The sequence below is a fragment of the Amblyraja radiata genome, chromosome 13, assembly GCF_010909765.2.
Source record: "Amblyraja radiata isolate CabotCenter1 chromosome 13, sAmbRad1.1.pri, whole genome shotgun sequence".
Classification (NCBI taxonomy): Eukaryota; Metazoa; Chordata; class Chondrichthyes; order Rajiformes; family Rajidae; genus Amblyraja; species Amblyraja radiata.
This window is the reverse complement of record NC_045968.1, coordinates 14,013,818-14,037,069: the sequence shown is the minus strand read 5'-3', so window position 1 is coordinate 14,037,069 and position 23,252 is coordinate 14,013,818. Positions and strand designations below refer to the sequence as shown.

Sequence of the window (23,252 nt, the reverse complement as noted above, 5' to 3'; positions counted from 1 at the left end):
TGGTGCAATTACCTTTTTCAGTGCAGGTACTTAAAGGCATTCGACAGACCCATAAGCCAGCCGTGACTGTGTCCTCAATACCGTTTTTATCCATTAATATTAGTTGCTTCAATAGTTTAGTTAGGAGATAGAGCGCAGAAACAGGCACTTTGGCCGACCGAAACCATGCCGACTTGCGATCCCCGCACACTAAATCTCTAATACACACACTAGGGAATTTACAGTTTTACCAAGCCAATTAACCTACAAACCTGTACATCTTTGGAATTTGGGAGTGAATACACATGGTTTATTTATCCAATTTTAATATTTTTAATTGTTTTGGTTCATTGCAAAGTGATATTTTAAATTTTAAAATTAAAAGATGAAAAAAAAATTATTTAACGTGCTGGAATGTTTTTTTCTTAAATACTTCTGCCAGATCCAGGATAATGTATTGTAATATTTTATAATGTAAAGTTAGTGGTTATGCCATGATGACGTTCCCAAGGTAACAGGGAGCAGGTTAATTAAGTTGCATGCACTCTGAGGGAAAAGATGTTGCTATCCTCATTCAAGGCAAGATTATTAAAATATAGAATAAAATGAAGGGAAAGGGAGCATATTTGCACTCATTAGAATGAAGAACATTTTGTTCATATTGAACATATTGTTCATAAAATTCTACTCCACGGAATAAGTGTATCTAATTTTAATGAGGACAAAAAAAAAACTTTGCCTCGGTGGAAGAGATAATAAAGTAATTCCTATTGCAGCAGCCGAGATAATGTCTACATGGAACTAGCATTGGGAGTTTGATCTTCGATATATACAAATAAAACAGCGGAAAGACCACAAAGAAAGACGTTCTAATCGCTGGATGTCACCGTGATCTTCACACTACCATACGGCAGCCTAATAATAAAACATGCATGTTTCATAGCACTAATCAGAATTGCAGACATCCATCTTACTATTAGAATTTTGAAGTTACAAGGACTCAGATTTTACTTTAGTTCAGAGTTACAGTGCGGAAACAGGCCCTTCGGCCCACCAAGTCTCACCCAAACTCTATTTCCATCCTATTTATTAACAGGATGTTGCAAAAATAATAACATTTCTATTTTTTCCTTACTTGGTCCCACAGACAGTTCAGTAGGGGCGTCAAAAAGCCACCACTTTTTTTTTCATTGGGCATTTTTTTTAAAGTTCAAATTAACATTATATTAGAACCTAATAACACAGTCAAGGATTCATGAGGGTAGTATGGCACAGATTTAGATAATGGTTTTTAATCGTCAAAGAAAGTATCATAGCCCAAGATGCCTCCCAGTAATTTATGCTTGTGTACCCAGTAGCTTTTTTTTTAGTTTTTAAAGATACAGGGCGAAACAGGCCCTTTGGCCCACTGAGTCTGCACCGACCAACGTTGCCTGCACACGTAATAATAATAATAATAATGGATGGGATTTATATAGCGCCTTTCTAATACTCAAGGCGCTTTACATCGCATTATTCATTCACTCCTCAGTCACACTCGGTGGTGGTAAGCTACTTCTGTAGCCACAGCTGCCCTGGGGCAGACTGACGGAAGCGTGGCTGCCAATCTGCGCCTACGGCCCCTCCGACCACCACCAATCACTCACACACATTCACACACAGGCAAAGGTGGGTGAAGTGTCTTGCCCAAGGACACAACGACAGTATGCACTCCAAGCGGGATTCGAACCGGCCACCTTCCGGTTGCCAGCCGAACACTTAGCCCATTGTGCCATCTGTCGTCCCAACTGCCCTGCACACTGCCCTGCACACACTTGGGACAAATTTACATTTATACCAAGCCAATTAACCAACAAACCTCTGTGGGAGGGAACCGAAGATCTCGGAGAAAACCCACCCAGGTCACGGGGAGAACGTACAAACTCCGTACGGACAAGAACTGATAGGTCAGGATTGCCTTATCCGCCCGGGTCTCTGGTGCTGTAAGGAAGTAGCTCTACTGCTGCGCTGCCATGCAGTCCATGCAAAAAGCAAAGGTAGTTTTCCACAATAGAGCAGACCAACTTAAATCCGACTAAACATAGCAGATTTTCTCTCTGAAGAGTGCCTAAATATTAAACATCTCTCATCGGTATGAAAAAATACAATGTGATTAATATGATAGAATTAATAAAAAGTGCAATATTGCATAAACAGAATGATTAATCACACTTTGTGCAATTCATTCTCACATTAAACTTTGTCTGATGACTTCATTTATTCAACTCTTCAGTTATAGAACTTAATTATTGTTGCAGTAATAAAAATATACAACATTTAATAAAGGTTGGTGTAGACTGGCAAAGTTTGACATCAATACAGACACATAAACCGATGTTTAGGAAGCCAAATATCTTGCAATCTTCCCGCAAAATAAAAACAAAAATATCTCTGCCGTGATTGCACCCGAACGGTCGGAATTGTCCTAATATTTTAAACGATTGTCCTTGTTAATAATTCAATAACTGATGTTTGGAGTGATTGGTACAATATAATCCTCCGTTACACTGTGGAGGTGGGTGGTCGGCTGCGTGCCTCAGGAGAAAGCCAAAATCCCAATTTGGAATGTCGCGGGTCACCAATGTAGCGACTTTGTGATCAAACGGTTACTTTATCTGGTGAGATATGTTTGACATACATGTGCGTTTGGGACTCTAACATATTGAGCCATTGCTGCTGAGAGAGGGTGTTGACTCGAGCTCCGCTACCTGCTGACTCATGATCTCAAGGTAAGATCTGCTGATGTAGCAGGACACTCCCCTTAACCCATGACGTCACGTGACTGTCCTCGTAACCACTGACGAGGGTTCGACAGTAAGTGGTCTGACCATCAGGTGACGGCACAATGCTATCATTCTCAGATACCAGTCTTCTGTGGCCAGATAATTCGGATTATGTTGATTAACTCGGTTATATTCCACAATCTATTCGTGTGGAAACAGGAAATTGCAGATGCTGGTTTACAGAAAAGGGCACAAAGTGCTGGAGTAACACAGCGGGACAGGCAGCATCTCTGGAGAACATGGATAGGTGACGTTTCTGGTTGGGACCGTTATTCAGGGTCAAATGAACCTAGACACTCCATTGTTGCTCTTCAGCTCCAAGCAACCTAGTTTAGTTTTGGTTTAGAGATACAGCGCAGAAACCCCATGGCCCACCGAGTCCACGCCAGCCACCACCCTGTACACCAACACTATCCAACACACCAGGGATTATTTTACATTTTTCACCAAAGCCAATTAACCTACAAACCTGCTTGACTTTGGAGTGTGGGAGGAAACCAGAGCACCCGGAGAAAACTCACGAGGTCATGGGGAGTACGTACAAACTTCACAGATAGCAGCCATCGATCTATCTCTGCCTTAAAAATATACACTGACTTGGCCTCCACTGCCTTCTGTGGCAAAGAATTCCACAGATTCACCACCCTCTGGCTAAAGTAATTTCTCCTCATCTCCTTCCTAAAAGAACGTCCTTTAATTCTGAGGCTATGACCTCTAGTTTCAGGCTCTCAATAGACAATGGACAATAGGTGCAAGAGTCGGCCATTCAGCCCTTCGAGCCCTATTTTAATTCAAGGTCTCTACAAGCAGGTTCAAAAACTAGGAGCAAAAGTGAACGCAGACCAAAACAAAAAGTTTTTTTTCAAGAAATGGCAGCACTGTCATTTTTTGTTTAGTGACGATAACTAAAGCTATATAAGACAATGGGAGCATTACTGATTGAGGTCCTGCCGATGTTCTCAAGAGGCTTCTTTTTCAAATTGATTTGCTCACCAGAATGAGAATCCAGTTTGCAATGATATGCCTTGTTATCTTCTAAATTACATTGAAGATTTGTGTTGCAAACCTTTTCCGAGATGGACACTTCTCCGGTATTCATTACAACTCCTGGAAATAATTTTCCAATCACTTTCCAGTGATCTTGCAGAAAATTCCCAGAATGGAGATGACTGAATTTTGCAGATCAGACTCCATGGTTTTATCAACATCACTGTTGACATTTTTACCACAAAACATCACCTCAAATTCCCGAATTTTCGTCAACATAACCCATCGGGGCAGCAGCCTATCTGGATCGGAGGATGTGCTGATATTTGTTACAAGAGCGGGTCTCTTTATCAACTCCTTCTCAACAATAACTTTCCTCTTTATAACAAAAAAAACAATTTCTATTCGCAAGCTACTAATGAATCTGAAGAAGGGTCTCGACCCGAAACATCACCTATTCCTTCGCTCCATAGATGCTGCCTCACCCGCTGAGTTTTTCCAGCATTTTTATCTCCCTTCGATTTTTCAAACATCTGCAGTTCCTTCTTAAACAATGAATCTGATTCCATCACTCTATGACTGGGGCGGCACTGTGGCGCAGCGGTAGAGTTGTTGCTTCACAGCGCCAGAGACCGTGGTTTGATCCTGACTACGGGTGCTGTCTGCACGGAGTTTGCACGTTCTCCCCCCGTGACCTGCGTGGGCTTTCTCCAGATGCTCACTTTTCCTCCTGCACTCCAAAGACGTGCAGGTTTGCAGGTTAATTGGCTTCAGTAAAATTGTCCCAAGTGTGTAGGATAGTGCCAGTATACGGGGTAATCGCTGGTCACCCTAGTGTGTAGGATAGTGCCAGTATACGGGGTAATCGCTGGTCATCCTAGTGTGTAGGATAGTGCCAGTATACGGGGTAATCGCTGGTCATCGCTGTTCATCTGCACCACCTTGCAATACGCAGGAGCAGGTTCATTGGCTTTTTGTAACCCGTCCTCGGTGTGCAGGGTAGAACTAGCGTATGGGTGATCGCTGGTCGCTGTGGTCTCAGCGGGCCGAAAGGTCCTGTTTCCATGTTGTGTCTCTAAACCATTCTAAACAATAAGATATGCTACATAATTTGAGACTGAGAATCTAAGACAAGTTTTGTGCTGTGTCACAGATTTTTGCAATACATGATAGTTCTCACTTCTGATGCTGTTTATTAATGCAAGCTTTAAATCCTCGCAATTGAGAGAGACAAGAGCCATCTATCACTGTCTCAACATTGAGCAGTGTGAAATTCCCTGAGCTGTGCATATAGTAACAATTTGGCACATGTCACAAATCCCATGAAAGATAGCTCTGCTTGTTAATAGACCCTTATGTTCTAATAAGAGAGACCTTCTCTTGGCATGATAATAATGGATCGGCTAGATACAACTCCTTCTGCAGTTGTACAGAGCCCTAGTGAGACCACACCTGGAGTATTGTGTGCAGTTTTGGTCCCCTAATTTGAGGAAGGACATTCTTGCTATTGAGGGAGTGCAGCGTAGGTTCACAAGGTTAATTCCCGGGATGGCTCGGTTTGTACTCGCTAGAATTTAGAAGATTGAGGGGGGATCTTATAGAAACGTACAAAATTCTTAAGGGGTTGGACAGGCTAGATGCAGGAAGATTGTTCCCGATGTTGGGGAAGTCCAGAACAAGGGGTCACAGTTTAAGGATAAGGGGGAAATCTTTTAGGACCGAGATGAGGAAAACATTTTTCACACAGAGAGTGGTGAATCTCTGGAATTCTCTGCCACAGAAGGTAGTTGAGGCCAGTTCATTGGCTATATTTAAGAGGGAGTTAGATGTGGCCCTTGTGGCTAAAGGGATCATGGGGTATGGAGAGAAGGCAGGTACAGGATACTGAGTTGGATGATCAGCCATGATCATATTGAATGGCGGTGCAGGCTCGAAGGGCCGAATGGCCTACTCCTGCACCTATTTTCTATGTTTCTGTGTTTCTATGGCAGGACTGCCATATGCAGAGAGAATGGAGCGGCAGGGCTGGTACACTCTGGAGTTTAGAAGGATGAGAGGATATCTCAAATTACCTATCTTGCCGATTTATTAACATAAATCTCTTTAAATTTATGTTTAAATGGAAATGGTCAAGCAACAAAGATGTTGGGGACTATATATAAACACAGCTGTAATTTCTACATGGTGAAACCAAAATGTATAAAAATGGCCTTTATTAAAATCTGACAATGTGCACTTTAACCACATGTGATTTTTTTTCTATTACAAATCTCAAATTGTGGAGTACAGAGGCAAATAAATAAATGATGGGTCTTTATCCCAAACATTATAGAGGGCACTGCACCTATTAATGCAGCACGGAAACTGGCCCTTCAGCCCAACTTGCCCATGCTGACCAAGGTGCTTCATGAAGATCAGTCCCACCTGCCCACTTTGGCCCATATCCTTCTAAACCTGTCCAAATGCACCTGTCCAAATGTCTCTTAAAATGTTGTCATAGTACCTGCTGGAACTACCTCCTCTGACAGCTCGCTCCATATACCCACCACCCTGTGTGTGTAAAGGTTACCCCTCAGGTTCCCATTAAATCTTTCCCCTCTCACCTTAAACCCATGTCATCTGGTTCTTGATTCCCCTACTCTGGGTAAAAGACTGTGCATCTACCCTACCTAATCCTTCATGATATTATACATCTCTATATGATCACATGTTCCATATGATCAGCGGCACGGTGGCGCAGTGGTAAAGCGACTGCCTTACAACACCAGAGAGCCGGGTTTGATCTCGACACTCAGTGCTGTCTCTACGGAGATTGCACGTTCTTCCCGTGAACGTGTGGGTTTTCTCCGGGTGCTCCGGTTTCCTCCCACACTCCAAAGGCGTGCAGGTTTTTTTGGCCTTCCATCACAGCAATGTGATGGATGTTTATGTAAATTATGTTGTGTCTTGGGTCTATTTGTTTGTAATGTATGGCTGCAGAAACGGCATTTCGTTTGGACCTCAAGGGGTCCAAATGACAATAAATTGAATTGTATTGTATTGTATTGTAAATTGTCCCCAGTGTGTAGGATAGAACTAGTGCCCGGGTGATCGTTGTCGGTGCGGACTCGATGGGCCGAAGGGCCCGTTTCCACACTGCATCTCTAAAACTAAAATAATACCCCTCATCCTCCCGTGCTCCGAGGAATAAAGTCCTAGCCCGCCCAACCTCTACCTCAGACCCTCGATTCCTGGAAACATTCTCTTTAATCTTCTCTGCACTCTTTGCCAGCGTAACAACATCCTCCCAGCGTGACTAAAACTGTACATTAATGCCCCAAATGCAGCCTCACTAATGTTTTGTGTAACTGTAACACAGCATCCTGACTTCTAAAGTCAAAACATTGACTAATGAAGGAAAATGTATCAAAAGCCTCCTTGACCACCCAGTCTACCAGTGACGCAATGTTCAAGGAACTAGATGAGGTCATAAGTGACAGGAGCAGAATTAGGCCATTCGGCCCATTCTGCCATTCACTCATGGCTGATCTATCTCTCTCTCTCCTAACTCCATTCTCCTGCCTTCTCCCCATCACCCTTGACACCCGTACTAATCAAGAATCTATCTATCCACCGTAAAAATATCCACTGACTTGACCTCTACAGCCTTCTGTGGCAAATAATTCCACAGACTCATCACCTTCTGACTAAAGAAATTCCTCCTCATCTCCTTCCTAAAGCAACGTCCTTTAATTCTGAGGCTATGACCTCTAGTCCTAGATTCTCCCACTTGTGGAAACATCCTCTTCACATCCACTCTATCCAGGCCTTTCACTATTTGGCAAGTTTCAATGAGGTGTCCCCCTCATTCTTCTAAACTCCAGCGAGTACAGGCCCAGCGCTGTCAAACGCTCATCAAATGTTAACCCATTCATTCCTGGGATCATTCTTGTAAACCTCCTCTGGACCCTCTCCAGAGCCAGCACATCCTTCCTCAAATATTGTCCTAAAATTGCTCACAATACTCCAAATGCGGCCTGACCAGCGCCTTATAGAGCCTCAGCATTACATCCCTGTTTTCTGTATCCTAGCCCGCTTGAAATAAATGCCAGCATTGTGTTTGCCTTCCTTACTACCGATTCGACTTGCAGATGAACTTTATGGGAATCCTGCACCAGCGATTAATCCCAAGTCCCTTTGCACCTCCGATTTCTGGTCGCCGCTGGATTTTCAACATGTTGAACATTTTCGGAGACCTGCTGCGACTAGGACGGGTGCCGGCAAGTCGCGGAAAAAATCGTGTAAGTGGGACAGGCCCTTAACTCTTTCTTTCTCCAGAGCGGTTGCCTGAACCGCTAAGTATTTCCAGCATTTTCCAGCTTTCAAATTAGCGGCTCCTGCAGCATCAGCATCAGTATTCAATGTCACATCGCCTTCAGCAATAAACCAGTGCAATTATTTTCCTACTTAACTATGCCCAAATAATTATACAACTCAGAATACGCACTGATTACAGCAAAATTATACAATTTGTCTCATCAGTATCTTCCACTATTAGTGGACTTCAGAAATTGAATATTGGATGTGCTATAACATAAAGGTCAGTCAATCCCTGAAGTCCATTCCTTCTGGTTTTCTGCATCCCCCCCCCCCCCCCCCCTCATCCTCATTCCAAGTGAACTCCATGCAGTTAAATAGGACTCCTGTAAATCAGTAAATGGGTTGGCATGTACGTGATGGGCTGAAGGGTCTGTTTCTATGTCGTGTAGAAGGGAACTACAGAAGGTGGACACAAAATGCTGGAGTAACTCAGCGGGACATGCAGTATCTCTGGAGAGAAGGAATGGGCGACGTTTCGGGTCGAGACCCTTCTTCAGACAGATGTCGGGGGAGGGAGCGGGACAAAGATAGAATGTGGGCGGAGACAGTAAGACTAGAGGGAGAACTGGGAAGGGGAAGGGGATGGAGAGAGAAAGCAAGGGCTATCTGAAGTTAGAGAAGTCAATGTTCATACCGCTGGGCTGTAAACTACCCAAGCGAAATAGGAGGTGCTGTTCCTCCAATTTGCGTTGGGCCTCACTCTGACAATGCAGGAGGCCCAGTACAGAAAAGGAGGAACTGGGAGGGGGAGTTGAAGTGCTGAGACACCAGGAGATCAGGCAGGTTAAGATGGAACTACAGATGCTGTATGATAGGGTCCGAACTACAGATGCTGGTTTACACTGAAGATGGACACAAAATGCTGACCAGCTCCATGTTTCTATCCCTGACTCTTCATGCCTTTCTGGAATGTTTTTGGAATCAGGTCACACACAGACCGAGAGCTATTGTGCTTTGTCACCGGGACTGTGAGGAGATCCCACTACAAACACGCCAGACTCAGGAACAGCTTCTTCCCCTCTGTTATCAGGCTTCTGAATGGTCCTTCCATAAGCTAGGGCCCTGTCCGATTCACCTCTACCCCATTGCGGACATTGGACTTTGTCTCTGGAACTGATGCGCTACAATGCTGAGAACTATATTCTACATTCTGTATCTTCCCCTTTGCTCTACCTGTTGTGCTCGAGTTTGACTTGATTGTATTTATGTGTGGTATTATCTGATCTGACTGGATAGCACGCAAAACAAAGCTTTTCACTGTACCTCAGTACACAAGAATAATAAACCTCAACCTAAAACGACACTGACATCAATTATGAGCAGATAAATATCATACACATTTTAATCTAGGTGATGTAACTCAATTAAAAGCCTTTAATTGCAAAACAAAATCGGTGTTTTCATTGATGATGATTTCTAAAAAGTTTGTTCAGGAGCCTTTTGAACAAATTTGTACACAGATTAATGAAAAATAATTGGATACTCACCTGATGTGTAAAAGTTCACCAAAGGCTTCACTGCCGGCCAAGACATAACTGATTCCAATGGAAACGCTGTAGAAAAATAAAACTCTGCTTAGATATTTCATGCAATTATTATCAGCCTCCCAATCTTCACAATAATCACAGCTGCTTTGTGTGGAAGATTTCATATGTATAATCAGTGCATTTTTCGTGATGGCATGCATGCCGTCACCTCTTAAAATGTTTAAGAAAGAACTGCAGGTGCTGGAAAAATCGAAGGTAGACAAAAATGCTGGAGAAACTCGGCGGGTGAGGCAGCATCTATGGAGCGAAGGAATCTGTGACGTTTCGGATCGAGACCCTTCTTCAGACTAGTGCTTTGGGTCGAGACCCTTCTTCAGACTGAAGAAGGGTCTCGACCCAAAACGTCGCCTATTCCTTCGCTCCATAGATGCTGCCTCACCCGCTGAGTTTCTCCAGCATTTTTGTCTACCTCTTAAAAAGTTAATCATCATTATTTCATTTTACAGCTATGTGACAGGTATGTTTATAAATTGTGTGTATACTGGCACCTAGTGCCCACAAAAAAACCCAGTGCAAATAACTCAGGTGTGTTTGGGAACATAGACAGAAAGTAACCTAGTTTCCACACTGTATCTCTAAAGTCTAAAATTGTGAGACTCTGAGGCTCGGTTGGTAGATCTGCTGCATCACAGCACCAGAGACCCAGATTCGATCCCGACCTCGGGTGCTGTCTGTGTGGAGTTTGCTCGTTCTCCATCTGACTGTGCGGGTTTTGTCCAGGTGCTCCGGTTTCCTCCCACATCCCATAGACGTGCGGGTTTGTAGGTTAATTGGCCCTCTGTAAATTGTCCCTCGTGTGTAGGGAGTGGATGAGAAAGTGGGATAACATAGAACCAGTGATGGGGTGATCAATGGACAGCAGGGACTTGGTGGGCAGAAGGGCATTTTTCCACACTGTAACTCTAACACTGAAAACTAAAACTAAAATTAATTTCATGGGATGAAATAGTAATGTCATAGGTAGTACATTTTGTCACAAGAGGCTTTAAATGGAGAAAATGACCACCATTATTGGTTGCACAATCAAAGCTTAAATAATCATTACGGATCAGGAACATGCAGTATGTTAGCCATTTATCTTCACCTGTTCAATGCTAAAGATTTTGGGTACAATTTAACACATTCTTTTATCCTTTGGGTAGTTAACATTTACAGCACAGATAAGTTAGCAGTTATCATCATCATCACGTTTTAAACAAAGATAACATTTGTTGAGAGACTAAAGAAGGGTCTTGGCCTGAAACGTCATCTATGTTGTGGCACAGTAGAGATGTTTACAGCGCCGGAGACCCAGGTTCGATCCCGACTACGGGTGCTGTCTGTACGGAGTTTTACGTTCTCCCCGTGACCATGTGAGATTTCTCCGAGGCCTCCGGCTTCCTCCCACACGATAAAAAACGTGCAAGTTTGCAGGTTAATTGGCTTGGTGTAAATGTAAATTGTCCCTAGTGTGTGTGTAGGATAGTGCTGATATGCGAGGATCGCTGTTCGGCGCGGACTCAGTGGGCGGAAGAGTCCCCGTTTCTGCGCAGTATCTCTAAGGTAAACTCTTCAGTCCCTCCACTGATGCAGCCTAACCCACCGATATCCTCCAGCACTTTGTGTTTGCCGAAGATTCCAGCGCCTGCAGTTCCTTGTGCCTCCATGCGTATTGCCTTAGTTTTGCAATTTCAATCATGGTCAAATGTGACTCATGATTTATGCATTTTTAAAATCATAATATACATGGTTACTTAACCATTCTGATTGGTGTCAAACCCATTTCCCTTCACAGTGTAAACATTGCAATGGGACTGTCAGATCCTGCACCGGCAGCGAAGTGTAAATAAATCTCCTCTATAAATGGCAGACAAAAAGCACCCATCATAAAACACAAATCCTCCGGTCAAATCAGAAGCTCCACTGATACATAATCCTGAAATAATTGACACCAGAGTCCAATTCTTCAGCTGCGGCAGCCACGGCAGTCAACGTATAAAGATAAACTAAGGAACAGTAATAGTTAAATTAAAGTAATATTTTACACTGACATGAATACTTTCCAAATATCTGAGACTTCAAAGAATTATGTATTTGAACGAAATTTATGTTTAATGTGGAAATTGTGCGCTATAGCAAATCAGGTGTAGCAAGCAACAAGAATGGTAGTTATGTTTTGTGAGAAACTTATGGAAATGACAGACACCAACTCTTAATAACTGGCCTGTCTTGGCTGCTAATATACAGAGCCCTCTATAATGTTTGGGACAAAGACCCATCATTTATTTATTTGCCTCTGTACTCCACAATTTGAGATTTGTAATGGAAAAAATCACATGTGGTTAAAGTGCACATAGTCAGATTTTATTAAACGCCATTTTTATACTTTGTGGTTTCACCATGTAGAAATTACAGCTGCGTTTATACATAGTCCCCCCATTTCAGGGCACCGTAATGTTTGGGACACAGCAATGTCATGTAAATGAAAGTAGTCATGTTTAGTATTTTGTTGCATATCCTTTGCATGCAAATGACTGCTTGAAGTCAGCGATTCATGGACATCACCAGTTGCTGGGTGTCTTCTCTGGTGTTGGAGGTTAACACGATAGTGGTGTTTAAGAGACCTTTGGATAGGCGCATGGATATGCAGGGAATGGAGGGATATGGATCATGTGCAGGTAGATAAGAGTTGGTCTTGGCATGATGTTCGGTACACACATTGTGGGCCGAAGGACCTGTTCCTGTGCTGTACTGTTCCACGTTCTAAGGTTAAACTTTACTAACTGATACCAAGCAAGAAAATGCATCAAAAGTCCTTCACACAAAATGTTTTGATGCCCATGTCAAAATGGATGAATTAACGTAAAATTATTCTGATTTGTTTCTCTATTAAACATTATCTACCTTGGATTAAACTGTGAAACTAAGGATCAATTGATTGAAAGGTGCAGCATGGAAATGGGCCTTACGGCCTACCGAGCTCACGCCGGCCATCGATCACCTGCTCACACCAGTTCTATGTTATCCCACTTTCTCATCCACTCCCTACACACTAGAGGTAATTTACAGAGGGCCAATTAACCTACAAACCCGCACGTCTTTAGGATGTGGGAGGAAATCCATTTGGTCACAGGGAGAACATGGAAACTCCGCACAGACAGCACCCAAGATCAGGATCAAACCTGGGTCTCTGGTGCTGTGAGGCAACAGCTCTATCAGCTGTGCCACCAAAGGTTTACCTAATTTATAAAGTTTGTACGACCCAATTAGACACACAGCTTATTTCTGATGTAAAAGTTGCCAATTGTTTAAATGCTCTTTAAACTTTCACAGTGAACATACATTCTACAGACGATTCATGAACGTTGAACAATAAATTCACAGATGAGATCTTTAAAGCAGTACAAGTAATCATCTAGATGCTCACTGTGAAATTCTTTGATCTTTGTTCACTCAACTATAGTCACCGAGTGAAATCAGGCAGAACTGCCGCCCACACCTTGAAGGAACGTGCAGCCTTCAAGCAAAGATATTAATAAAGATACTTGCATGAAAACATTTTCCGCTTTCCTCGCCTTCCTTTCTTAACGTTCAACCACAGATTGAGTTTATTAGTAAAGCCTTCCTGAAATTGTAAGCTGATGAGAGACTTTTGGCTTAGTCACAGAGAAGATATCAAATTGCAGAAAAATAGACTTGCTTTTATTAGTCATGGTAATTTGCAAAGGTCAGAAGACTTAATTGTGATTTGTCCGAGATGTTTTACCCCACTAATTCTCTTTTTCAGTAACCATCTCTTGCTGCATTATAGTCAATAGGTGCAGGAGTAGGCCATTCGGCCCTTTGAGCCAGCACCGCCATTCACTGTGATCATGTCAGATCATCCACAATCAGTACCCCGTTCCTGCCTTCTCCCCATATCCCTTGACTTCGCCACCATTAAGAGCTCTGTCCAACTCTCTTGAAAGCATCCAGAGAATTGGCCTCCACTGCCTTCTGAGGCAGAGAATTCGACAGATTCACAACTCTCTGGGTGAAAAAGTTTTTCCTCATCTCCATTCTAAATGGCCTACCCCTTATTCTTAAACTGTGTCCCCTGGTTCTGGACTCCCCCAACATCGAGAACATGTTTCCTGTATCTAGCATGTCCAAACCCTTAATAATCTTATATATTTCAATAAGATATCCTCTCATCCTTCTAAATTCCAGTGTATACAAGCCCAGCCGCTCCATTCTTTTATGATGAATAACGTACAAACTCTGCACAGAGAGCATCCGAGGTCAGGATCGAACCCAGATCTCCGGTGCTGTAAGGCAGCAGCTCTACTGCTGCGTCACTGTGCCACCCCTTTTCTGAAAGCAGTTTCAATCAAAGATTGTTGGATAGACACAAAATGCTGGAGTAATTCAGCAGGTCAGGCAGCATCTCTGGAGAGAAGGAATAGGTGACATTTCAGGTTGAGACTCTTCTTCAAAGAGTCAGGGGAGAGGAAATTAGAGATATAAAGAGGTACAAAGAACAAATAAAAAGGTAGGCTAAAGGACAAAAACCCAGCAATGATGATCAAGGAAAGGTGGAGCTCACAATGGTCCATTGTTGGCTGCAGAGGTGATTATATTTCAGTTGAAGGGCCCCGAACGTTGCTCTCCATTCTCTCTACAGATGTTGCCTGACCCTTGCCTGATGATTTCAAGAGAGAGTTCAGCAGAGCTCTTAAAGAGCAGAGTCAAGGGATATGGGGAGAAGGCAGGAACGGGGCACTACTGAAGGGGGCGCTGTCGAGTATGGCTGCCCTGCCAGCAGCTGTTAGTCCTTTCACCCTTTTTCTTATTTTTAGTGAGTTAGAAGTGTTTGTTTTGGAGGTCTTCTAGTATTTTATGTGGTGGGTGGGGGGGGAGGGGAAGGGGGAAACTTTATTTCCTAGTCCCTACCTGGTCGGAGAGGCGCCTTCCCTCCGAGCTGCCTCTTCGTCCCTTCCTCGCAGCCTACCATCGGACTGGAGCGGTGGTTCCTGTCGGGACCGGCCGGAACCCCAGCTTTGGTGGCGGCGCAGCGCTGGGACACCATCACGGAGAGAGTGATGCCTTACCCGGGTCGCCGTGTGGTAAGCCCCAGAGTGCTGTGACCACCTACTCCAACACCGAGGAGCAGGCGGCGCTGGATTTAAAACACCGCGGAGCCTGGGATCGGGATCGCCAGAGTCGGAGCTCCAACCAGTGCGGCCTGACGACTTTGGGAGCCACGGTCTCCGGGGAGGAAGCGGCCGCTCCAGACATTCCAAGCCGCTGAGGAATGTTCACCTGAGTTCCATCTTCCTAGCAAGAGGGCCTGAAGCATCGGGGCTGCCATAGCGGCGACTGCGGAGGCCACAATAGGCTCGACTATGGGTGAACAAGAGGAAGAGGACTGGACTTTGCTGCCTTCCCCCACAGTGGGAACCATTGTGGGAGATGTTTTTTATGTTTATTGTTAAATTCTTTAATGTTGTGTCTTATCTTTATTGATGTACTGCAATGACAAGTCAAATTTCACTACACCATTGGTGTATGTGATAATAAATGTCCTTTGTAGCCTTGTATCCTGATTGTAGATGATCATCCACGATCACAGTGAATGGCGATGCTGGCTCAAAGGGGCAAATGGCCTACTCCTGCACCAATTGTCTATTGCCCCATTGAGTTCCTCCAGCACTTTGTGCTTTGCTAAAGATTGCAGCATCTGCAGTTCCCAGCATCTCCAGATGTCGTATTTCTCTGGCAAGTGTCAAAGAAGTTTATAGAGTAATCTTGTTAAATCCACCATGCGTTGGTGAAAATATTAATAAGCCTACAAATTTTGTTTTTATAGTTTGTAGCATTTTCACAGCTTTTGAGCTTCGAAATATTAACAAAGCAAAGATCATTCTCGTCAGATGGACACGGGATGCTGGAGTAACTCAGTGGGTCAGGCAGCATCTCTGGAGAGAAGGAACAGGTGACGTTTGGGTTGAGATCCTTCTTCTGACCTATCATCCCTTGCAGTGATGGGAGTGGCCTCTGACGGTCTACAAAGTCAGCTTGCTTAGTAATGCACTAACTAAATTGTCATATCAGCACCTTGAACTCTGCCTGGTGAATTAATTCCATCCACTTAGATCAATGGTGGCTCAGTGCCACCAACCGACCCAACGATTCAGGACCATGATCAGGGATGACATTCTGTGACACATTATTTACATAATCATTCCATTTGAAGCCTCAATTTACTGCAAACATGACCATTTATAGTTGCCTTCTAGCTTCACTGCTGTAATAAGCAAATAAATAATGTGCTCATTCTTCTCAGAATAATCAATATACTTGTAGGTGGAGCCTTTGTACAATTTTAATCCTTATTATTCCCTTTCCAGTCAATGCAAGGCTTACAGGTCACACTGAGACAACTCATTAAAGAGTTACATTAAGCAATTAAATATGTACTCCTGGGAAATTCACTGTGCTGATGGAATTTCCATCAAATTTCTTGCTGAGAGATGCAGCTCGAATTAAAGCTAGAACTCCCCTGATATATTCAAATAAAGATGAAACACACCTCTGATTTACCATCTCTGGAAAAGTAAACAACTTAACATTTCAAGTTAAGATCCTTAATCAGAATTAACAAAGGATTGTCGAGTTATACAGGGGCTCAGACAGATACATCAACCTGACATTTATTTCCCAGGATCGAAGAACTCAATGCACAGTTCCAGTTTATCATCTCGGATATTGCGTGCAGTCTGACCACCTTGTTACAGGAGGGGGTGAGGAGGCGTTGGAGACGGTGCAGCAGAGGTTTACCAGACTGCTGCCTGGATTAGAGGGCACGAGTTACTGTATGTCGTTGTCACTTGCGGTCGGAGCACCAAGGCAAATTCCTTGTATGTGAATACTTGGCCAATAAACTTATTCATTCATTCATTTATTAGGTGCAAGGAGAGATTGGATGAATTTGGATTGTTTTCTCCAGTGTATTGGAGTCTGCCGAGGGAGTGTTGCCAATTGTGAGTGACGTAGATAGGATAGACAATCAAAACCTTATACCCAGGGTGCAAATGTTAGATACCAGGGGGCATAGACAATAGACAACGAGTAGGACGGGTGGGCTGGCAGCTCAGTCACTCAGGCCTGGTGGGCTGGCAGTTCTGTCACTCAGGCCTGGTGGGCTGGCAGCTCAGTCACTCAGGCCTGGTGGGCTGGCAGTTCTGTCACTCAGGCCTGGCGGGCTGGCAGCTCAGAAACTGCCAGAAATTCTGCCCAAAACAGGTGAGAGACTGTGAGAGAGAAGGGGGAGAGGGTGGCGAATCAATTTTAGACATTTTAAATTTTTTTCTGCAGATCACAGCTATGAAGGAGGAAAGTCTATCCTGGCCTGGATCTCACAGGGAGCCAATGAAGGGAGGGTGAAAAATACTGGGGTCAGGTTTAATACTTGCAGGGGGAATACTTACTGATGGGCCGAAGGCACTCCTGGGTTAGTACAGGCCTGATGGGCCGAAGGGGCTCCTTTAAAACAAATCTGAATGAAATCTCAGTGAAAGGCACTTTTTCTGTACTTTTTCTGGACTTTTCCTGGCCTGGCATGGGCCTTTAGGGCCAAAAGGCTTCTCCTGGGCTAATACGGGCAAAAGGGACAGGATTCTCGGCTAATAGGGGGCTTTTGGAGGGAAATTAGTGGTTTCAGGCAGGCCAAACAACTCATTTCATTTCATTTCTATTTCATTTCAGGCACAGGGCAGACCAAACAGCTCATTTCATTTCCATTGTCATTTCAGTTTCAAGCACAGGGCAGGCCGAACAGCTCATTGCATTTTCATTTCACTTCCATTGCCATTGCCGTTTCGTGCACAGGGCAGGCCGAACAGCTCATTGCATTTTCATTTTGCTTTCATTGCCATTGCAGTTTCAAGCACAGGGCAGGCCGAACAGCTCATTGCATTTTCATTTCACTTCCATTGCCATTGCAGTTTCAGGCACAGGGCAGGCCAAACAGCTCATTGCATTTTCATTTCACTTCCATTGCAGTTTCAAGCACAGGACAGGCTGAACAGCTGATGGCATTTTCATTTCACTTTCATTGCCATTGCAGTTTCAAGCACAGGGCAGGCCAAGCCAAACTGCTGATTGCATTTTCATTAAGGGCTAACAAATCATTTATTGCAAGTACATTGCAGACTCACAGTTCACAGCCTAAAATGAGAGTCGTGGCCTCTCCATTGCGATCTTGCCGAGTGACTGAGTCATGTTCAGGCATCCGGGGTTTTATAGACCTGCCCCCCACCCGCCCCGGAGGCGGCGTTACCTTCATCGTGGTGATTAACAGGTAAGAGGATCTCAAGGTTTTTTTAAACACTCATAACGTTTTTATTTTTCATCGATGGGAAAAATCCTCGGGGCATGCGTTTGTTTCTAAAATCAATATACAGTGCACACAGGAAGTCGTCAAGATGAGACTTTTAATTATATAGATTCTGCCTTCCAGTTTAAGTGGATAACCTTTAAACTTTTAGATTGGGGGGGAGGGTGGAGGGGAGATAGTTTCAAGGAGATGTGAAGGATGGAATTTAAAAAAAAATTGGAAGCACACACACACGCACGGGTGGGTGTCGGGAATGTACTACTGGAGTTGGTGGTGGAAGCAGATATGATCGTGGCTTTTAAGACCCTTTAGATTTGCACATGTATATGCAGGAAGATCCTCAATGTTGCATTTAATAAAACACCAATGTTCTTTCACAGGGGCCTCTTCATCAGCACCAATTAATTCTGTTTCAAATTTAGGTTTATTATTATCATCAAGTCTACCGCGGTACGGTGAAAGAGCATTGTTTGGCATGCTATCCAAATCGATAAGATATATTATACATAGATGCAAACTCAAGTACAATAGACGGATCAAGAGCCTCTCCACTTCTATATCCAGTTCTACTGAGCAAATACTGTTCCTCTATACAAAGTGCACAGATACACAGAGTCATTGAATGATACAGTGTGGAAACAGGTCCTTCGGCCCAACTTGCCCACACCGGCCAACATGTCCCAGCTACACTGGTCGCACCTGCCCGCGTTTGGTCCATATCCCTCCAAAGCTGCCCTATCCATGTGCCTGCCTAACTGTTTCTTAAACGGTGTGTGAGTCCTAGCCTCGACTACCTCCTCTGGCAGCTCGTTCCATACACCCACCACCCTGTGTGCGAAGTCGTGACCGCTTACTCAAATTATTCAGCCAGTGATGAGATCAATCCATTTATTAATTACAGGCTGTGTGATCAGCAGGACAGACGTCTCGGAGAAGATTATTAACAAAACAACTGGCAATTTCAGCTGTTTTTCCTCACTTGATATCTGAGACTATCACAGCCAGCAATTCCACTTAAGGCAGGATTTCATATCCAGAAGCCAAAACAGAAAGCCAGCTAATCAGGAACAGCAGGAATTTAATTAGGTTTAATAGTAGTGGTGCTAACGGAATATTCTCCTAAAAAAAACAAAAACACACACTGACAGATACTACAATGTGCGTGGCGTGTAGACTAGGTGATGAGTTAGAATCAAGCAATAATTTAGTCCCCATTTAGTCACACCCTGCGGACCGCGGATCTTCAAGAAACATCCAACTGCTTCGCAAATGCCTCGAGATTTTCCCTGTGCAAATCTTTCAAACAATGACCTCCAGAGCCGTGTCGCCCAACGTCCGTCAGTAAGGCCGCCGATAACATCGCACCAGCTATGACCCCCCCCCCCCACCCCCACCATCGAAGGGATCTATCGTAGTCGCTGCCTCAAAAAGGCTGCCAAAATTATCAAGGACCCACACCATCCTGGCCACACACTCATCTCACCATTGCCATCAGGAAGAAGGTACAAGGAGCCTGAAAACTGTAACGTCCAGGTTCAGGAACAGCTCCTTCCCCACTGCCATCAGGCTATTAAACACAACAACTAATAAGCTCTGAGCTGCAAAAGATTATATTATTATTGCACCATATTTGTTATTTATTGAACTTTCTCTTTTTTTCTCTTCCCCCATTATGTACAATGTTTACATATTCACATATTCCGTTGTGCTGCAACACGTAAGAATTTCATTGTCCCATCCGGAACATATGACAATAAAACTCCCTTGACAGGGGGGACTGGGCGAAAAGGTTCCAGCCCCCGAGATCCAAGGCAAGTTAGCAATTTGGATCCATAATTATGGGTCGGCACAGTAGCGCAGCTGGTAGAGCTGCTGCCTCACAGCACCAGAGACCCCGGTTCCAGCCTGGTCTCGGGCACTGGAGTTTGCTCGTTCTCCCAGTGACTGCGTGGGTTTCCTGGGGATGCTCCAGTTTCCTCCCACATCCCAGACGGGCAGATTACCAGGCACGAGTTTTCACGTCATCTGCAAACTTACTGCTCATACCTCCGACGTTCATATCCAAATGATTAATGTATATAACAAACAAAATACTTGCCTTCATTTGGCTGGGCATCAGATACTAGAGCAATAAGATTATGCTACAATTTTATAAAACATTGATTGGGCAACAGCTGAATGTTCGTGTCGAGCTCTGGAGCCAACACCATGGAAATGTGATGTGATGGAGAGCGTTTCAGTTTAGTTTATTGTCACGTGTACCGAGGTACAGTGAAAAGCTTTTGTTGCATGCTAACCAGTCAGCAGAAAGACAATCCATGATTTCAATCGATCCATTTACAGTGTACAGATACGCGATATGGGAATAACGTTTAGTGCAAGGTAGAGCCAGCAAACTCCAATCAGGGATAGTCCAAGGGTCACCAAAGAGGTAGATAGTAGTTCAGGACTGCTCCCTGGTTGTGGTAGGATGGTTCAGTTGCCTGACAACAGCCTGGAAGAAACTGTCCCTGAATCTGGAGGTGTGCGTTTTCACACTTCTGTACCTTTTGCCTGATGGAAGAGGGGAGATGAGGGAATGACCGGGGGGTGCGACTGGTCCTTGAATATTGCTGCCCTTGCTGAGGCAGCGTGAGGTATAAATGGAGTCAATGGAAGGGAGATTGGTTTGGTGATGGTCTGGGCTGCGTCCACAATTCACTGCAATTTCTTGCGGTCTTGGATGGAGCTGTTCCCAAACCAAGCTGTGATACATCCCGATAAAATGCTTTCTATGGTGCATCTGTAGAAGTTGGGGAGAGTTGTAGGGGACATGGCGAACTTCCTAAGCCTTCAAAGGAAATAGAGGCATTGGTGTTGGGAAATGGTCCACATTGTATGGAGGAAGAGCAGTGGTAGTTTGGGTTCCAAAGGGTTTCAGGACAGGGAGGCAGCTGGAACTAGTAAGGATGAACTAGGGTGATAGGTGAGGGGGAGGTGGAGATTCAGCCAGGTTACATCACAACTAAGTCTGTTAGAAGGTTGGGCAGCTTACAACAAAGCTGTATGGATGTTCATTTCGGTAACTTGATATAACCCAACTTCCCTCTCCACCCCCCTCCTCACCCCACTGGCCTCCGACTAGTTCCACACCCCTGCATCCCTTCATCATCACCACTTCCCCAGCCAACAATGGGCCATTGTTCTGGCTGCATTTTTCACCCACCATCCTCATCTTTGGACACCCTGCGCGTAGGGCTGAAGATGTACTGGTTGGGTTGCTCCTGGGCCTGGCCAAGCTGGCCATCCGCGAGTCACGGCGCCAGGCTGAAGAGGGCTCCGCCCGAGCCGGCTGCCTGCCCCTTTTCCCGGGTTACGTCCGCACCCGGGTGGGGTTAGAAAGGGATTACACACTGACCGCGGGCACCCTGGGGGATTTCTGGGACCGCTGGGCACCGCAGGGTGTTGAATGCATCCTCAATAAGGATTGTAACATCGTTGTATAGCAGTTTAGTTAGGATATTGGTTTGTAATGTATTATGGTGGTGGGTTCTGGTTTGTTTTATTGTAGTGTAAATAATTTTTTTGATTAATATAAAACAATGGGCCATTGTGGGCCCCACCGCGTTCATGGTCAGCTGTTGCCGGACTTACTTTGTTCGGGCCTTTATTTACCACCAGTTCCCACCCCTCTACTTTCAATCTGAAGAAGTTGTCCCAACCCGAAACATCACCCATCCTTTTTCTCCAGGGATGCTGCCTGACCTGCTGAGTTACCACAACATTTTGTGTCTATCTTTGGTATAAACCAGCACCTGCAGTTCCTTTCTACACACAGAAGTTTAATTGGGCGTGGAAAGTATTCCAACTCTTCACAACATGTGCGGTTGTTAACAAAATGCAAATAGGATACAGCACAATAGTTGTTCGATCCTGCAATATATTATTTAGCAGCAATTAACCTGTGAATAATCACCCATATCTCATGTAGATGCAGCATTCAATCCTCTGCTAACCAAATTGGATGCATTTTTAAATTAAATATTGATTTTGACATTATTTTTTATGACATTACATCGAGGCTTGGATGTTGCAGGCAAATTAATGCAAATGTCGATCAGGAATTAGATGACCAAATATTTTTTACACACTGTCAAATTTAAAAGCAGTTTTACATATATTCAAATTTCTGTGTCAACCCACAAACCCGTTTGTCATTTTGGCGTGTGGGAGGAAAGGGAAGATCTCGGAGAAAACCCAAGCAGATCACGGGGAGAACATACAAACATTGAGCAGACAGACTGTGGTAAAATACACTGATCGACACACTGACAGTTGAATCTTGTATTCAGCATTGTTGCCAATAATGTGTCCTCCTGACCTATTCGACACTTAAAGCAGAGTTTTCTGTAAATTCACTTTGTACTTCCCACCTCCCACACGCCAAAATGACAAAGTACAAAGTGAATTTACAGAAAACTCTGCTTTAAGTGTCGAATGGAGGTCCCGAATCGGCACTTTCCTACCGGACACCGTGGGTTCAGGGTGTTATAGGCCACAGGCCGGCAGTCGGAGCTCTTCTCCGGCGATCTCCGGCAAGGGATCCCAGACTCCGGATGGTAAGCCCACGCCACGCCCGCGGCTAGAAGATCCGTAGCCCCATGATGCCAAAGTCAACAGGCCAGCGATCGGAACACTCCTCTCTGGCGACCCCGGCAAGGGTTCGTCCGCTCCGCGATGGAAAAGTCCACGCCGCGCCTGCTGCTGAAGCTCCGGGCCCGACTCCGGGAAAGGCCGCTCCAATCCAAGCTGTTAGGGAAGCGACATTGAAAAAAGTCGCCTCTCCGTTGAGGAGGCGACCAAAAGCGGTTTCCCCCTTTTCCCCCGCCCACCACCCACCACACAAGACACACCAAGAGACACCTAAACTAGCATTTAGACACGCCAAAAAAAGTCAAAATAACAAACACATTGCTGGCAGGGCAGCCGACTCGCAGCGCCCCCAACTGGCCAGATAGATCCATGAACACAATCAAGGCATCCACAGAACACAAAGGGTATCTTGCACATTTAGTGCAAGATATACCAATGAAGTCCGATAAAATATAGTTCAAAGATCTCCAATGAGATCTTGGACCTGAAGAAGGGTCTCGACACGAAACGTCACCCATTCCTTCTCTCCAGAGATGCTGCCCGTCCCGCTGAGTTACTCCAGCATTTTGT

General features: G+C 44.5%; 1 protein-coding gene across 2 annotated transcripts in view; it reads right to left on the bottom strand.

The window, feature by feature from the left end:
* The window catches only part of LOC116979633, a 164,457-nt gene that overhangs the window by 101,901 nt on the left and 39,304 nt on the right, over nucleotides 1-23,252 (bottom strand). For both annotated transcript variants that reach the window (XM_033031272.1, XM_033031273.1), the window contains exon 7: nucleotides 9,635-9,700. In XM_033031272.1, the coding sequence (XP_032887163.1) occupies nucleotides 9,635-9,700 (66 nt within the window). The remainder of the gene's footprint in view (nucleotides 1-9,634; nucleotides 9,701-23,252) is intronic.